This window comes from Barbus barbus (assembly GCF_936440315.1).
Source record: "Barbus barbus genome assembly, chromosome: 10".
Lineage (NCBI taxonomy): Eukaryota > Metazoa > Chordata > Actinopteri > Cypriniformes > Cyprinidae > Barbus > Barbus barbus.
In genome coordinates this window covers 10,188,560-10,192,085 of record NC_136738.1, presented here as the reverse complement: position 1 = coordinate 10,192,085, position 3,526 = coordinate 10,188,560, and the positions used below count along the sequence as shown (strand labels likewise).

Genomic DNA, 3,526 nt, shown 5'->3' with positions numbered 1-3,526 from the left:
TAAATATTCCTCGGAGGACTGCAATACTACTACTTTTGCTGTAGATAGCGCCACAAGGCATAACTTGTGAGTGAGGGGAATAGCAGTCACCTCCCATCGGCTCTTTCGGTGCTTTTAACTGAGCAGGTGTGATGTTGAGCAGAAGAGCTCTGTGTAGTTACAGTGAATCAGAGCAGGAGCGCGTCATGGGACGCCAGTGCGCCAATGAAGAGACGCTGGATCGGTGCGCCTGACTTTACGGACACTTTTTACGCAATTTCTCATGTGTTCAGACTCCCAGATCGGAACTGCCTGATTTCTCTGACTTTTCAAAGTATTCTTTCTGGAAGTTTTTTTGAACAGTAGACATGAATACTACATTTAACCAAACGGACAGCGGAATCTTCTCCAACCGGACTGATGAGATCCTCCTGTGCTGTAACTTCTCCTCGGTGGTGACGGATAACGGCTTCACGGCGGCCGCTCCGGATGAGAGGAGCCTCTTCATCATGAGAATAGTTCAGATAGCGGTGATGTGCGTCCTCTCCCTCACCGTGGTCTTCGGGATCTTTTTCCTGGGCTGTAACTTGCTGATCAAGTCGGAAGGGATGATCAACTTTTTGGTAACGGACCGGAGACCCTCCAAAGAGGTAGAGGCGGTCATCGGGGGTGCGTACTAGAGACATGACGAGAATTATGCACTGGCATGACATGAAGTTTGTGTACCACCTGATGGACATGTATTTCGATGGCCTCTTTGCAACCAGGACACAGTGTTAGTTGGCTCGCTTAAAAAAAACAAAAAAAAAACTGTTATTTGGAAATCAACTGAATCAACTAACGCACTCTCTCCATTTTGCGCACACGCCTTTCTGCTCTTACATTCAACACATTATGACACGAACCACCCAGTTTTCGAATCAGATACAGGCGTGGAGTCTTACATTTGTCAGTGAAAATATTGATATGTGCAAACACAGGGGAGCTGTTGCACATATTGACTGTTTTGTAATGGTTATGGATCTCCTATCTGTAAAGCACATTGTAAGCATTGCACGAACTAATTATTTGTTGTTTAGCAAGATCAAAGCACCATGTTTAATACAATAAATTCGATTAAAATGTTTTTTTTTTCTGTCTTATTTGTTTTTATTATTACCCTATATGTGCTCCTTTTCACAGGCATTATGTGGAGATGTATTTACACTGTAAGATAAAATGTGCTTCATGTGGTAACAGCAATTTTCTAAGCCAATCATATTACGAAAAAGAAAAAAAGACAATGTACTGGACAATAAATGTCATTTTAAGGGTCAGAACAAGTGTCTCCTTAAAGTATAAAACAACACATATCCACCTTAATTTAAAACAAGTGTAACTAAAAATAATTTGCTAATGTGTTAAAATACATTTTAGGTTTTATTCTGATATCCGGACTGATGCATGTTGATGTAAATTTCAAGTCTCTCTTATCCTATTCTGTTGCCGCAAAGGGAACTTTCTATTAAAGCCAATACAAGATTGTCTAGTTTTATGTCAGTATAATCTCTTTCTTTTAGTCTGCACCCATGATTTCAAAGATCAGATTGATTGTCACTATTATTTAACTAACTGCATGTTGACTGATATAGCAGGATGTGGTGCTGAACAATAAGCAGAACACATTTTCCTTGAACATCTGTTTGTGCCTGTCCTTTTCAGTCTTCCTGCCCTCCGTGAAGACACAGTAAGATATTTGGGGACATGTAAAAATAACACTCTATAAGACAATTATACACACAAAACACTGACAGACCTTTTTCAGACCAGATAAATCTAAGGAAAGTACAGAAGTCCCAAGGGTTTACAAAGAGGATGATAATCCTTTGTCGTTTTTAACTATCCACAACTTAAATTACAGCATGTGTATTCTTTAGGTGATCATTTAGTTCAGGTTTGTGGATTGCTTGTTTGAATGCACAATTAAACAATGCAATAGTGCAGTTTTTAAGCAGGTAAAATGGGCTTTCTGTTGCTCAGGTTTGAATAATTAAATAGAATTCATCAGTGGTTTGAGTTCAAAGGTAAACTAATTAAATTCAGTTAGCTGTTACCTAATCAGCAACACAGCCCATCCTGTTTCAGCATGGCTATCAATAATCACGATGTTTCTGTTTTAATGTGTAAGCACAGACCTGTAATTTTTCATAATGTTGATATCACCAAGATTAGACTAAATTAGCCTGCATGAATGGGTAAATCTCTTCTAAATGTGTTTACCAGGGCAGGCGGAGGGCTGTTGATGAAAAAGGCCTGCCACTTTTAAGACACATCTATTTATAAGAGTGTCTGTGAGAGCTGAGAGCTTGTTAACTTCACAATGAATAATTCTGCAGCAGCCGCATGAGTACTGAGCCAGATACTATGCAGTGAAATCAACATTAACAGAGAGAATCAGCCTCTTTGTACAATCATGATTTTTCACTTCCTGTGAGAGATAAGTAAATATTCAGAGTGTCGTTAATTTTTGATTCTGTCTAAATATTGAAGATCCCTCCCAAAAAAAAGGTGGTGGGGGGGGGGGGGGTGCCGAGAGAAAGAAAATGTCACAATACTCATTAGCTGACTCATAACATTTGCATTTGGTTTAACATTTGCAGAGATATTTTAGCCCTATTTGTGTGATTTGCATTAAGTACTTCCAGGGCACTTAATGTGCACCTCATATTGAAGTTGTGGATTTAGAGCATATTCATTTTACACAGAATGCCAGTTGCATTATTATTAGGATATGATTTTTGTCCTTAAACATTTACTTTATTTTGGGTTTATTGCCTTCTGGTTTTGAAAACAAATATGCCCTAAAGCTATTCATGTAAAAAAAAAAAAACAAGAAAAAAGAAAAAAAAGAAAAAGTGTAATTGTACTGAATGTGCACTTTTAGCATACGGGTACATTTAGATCTTAAAAGTATATTTTAAATTATAATATTAACTAGATAAAAAAGTTTGTCGAGACAAACTTTAAGTTGACTTGAGAAAGCCGGACCAGAAAGTTTAAAAGAGTTTGAAAAGTAAAAAAAAAGTTAAAGAAGTTTTAAAAGTTTAAGTTTTAAAAGTTTTAAAAGTTTTTAGTTTGACGCTTTTCAGTCTGAAATAGTTTGAAGATTAACATAGTTTGAAAAGCTTAAAGTTTGATAGATAGATAGATAGATAGATAGATAGATAGATAGATAGATAGATAGATAGATAGATATAGATAGATAGATAGTCAGATGATAGATAGATAGATAGATAGATAGATAGATAGATAGATAGATAGATAGATAGATAGATAGATAGATAGATAGATAGATAGATAGATATAGATAGATAGATAGATAGATAGATAGATAGATAGATAGATAGATAGATAGAGTCAGATGATAGATAGATAGATAGATAGCTAGATAGATAGATAGATAGATAGATAGATAGATAGATAGATAGATAGATAGATAGATAGATAGATAGATAGATAGATAGATAGATAGATAGACAGAGTCAGATGATAGATAGATAGATAGATA

General features: G+C 36.2%; 1 protein-coding gene across 1 annotated transcript; it reads left to right on the top strand.

Moving 5' to 3' along the window:
* Positions 1–239: 239 nt before the first annotated feature.
* Positions 240–888, top strand: LOC306876425 (protein reprimo A-like). The gene has a single exon (XM_079427567.1). The coding sequence runs from the start codon at positions 348–350 to the stop codon at positions 657–659; it is 312 nt and encodes a 103-aa protein (XP_079283693.1). The 5' UTR covers positions 240–347; the 3' UTR covers positions 660–888.
* The last annotated feature ends 2,638 nt before the right edge of the window (positions 889–3,526 follow it).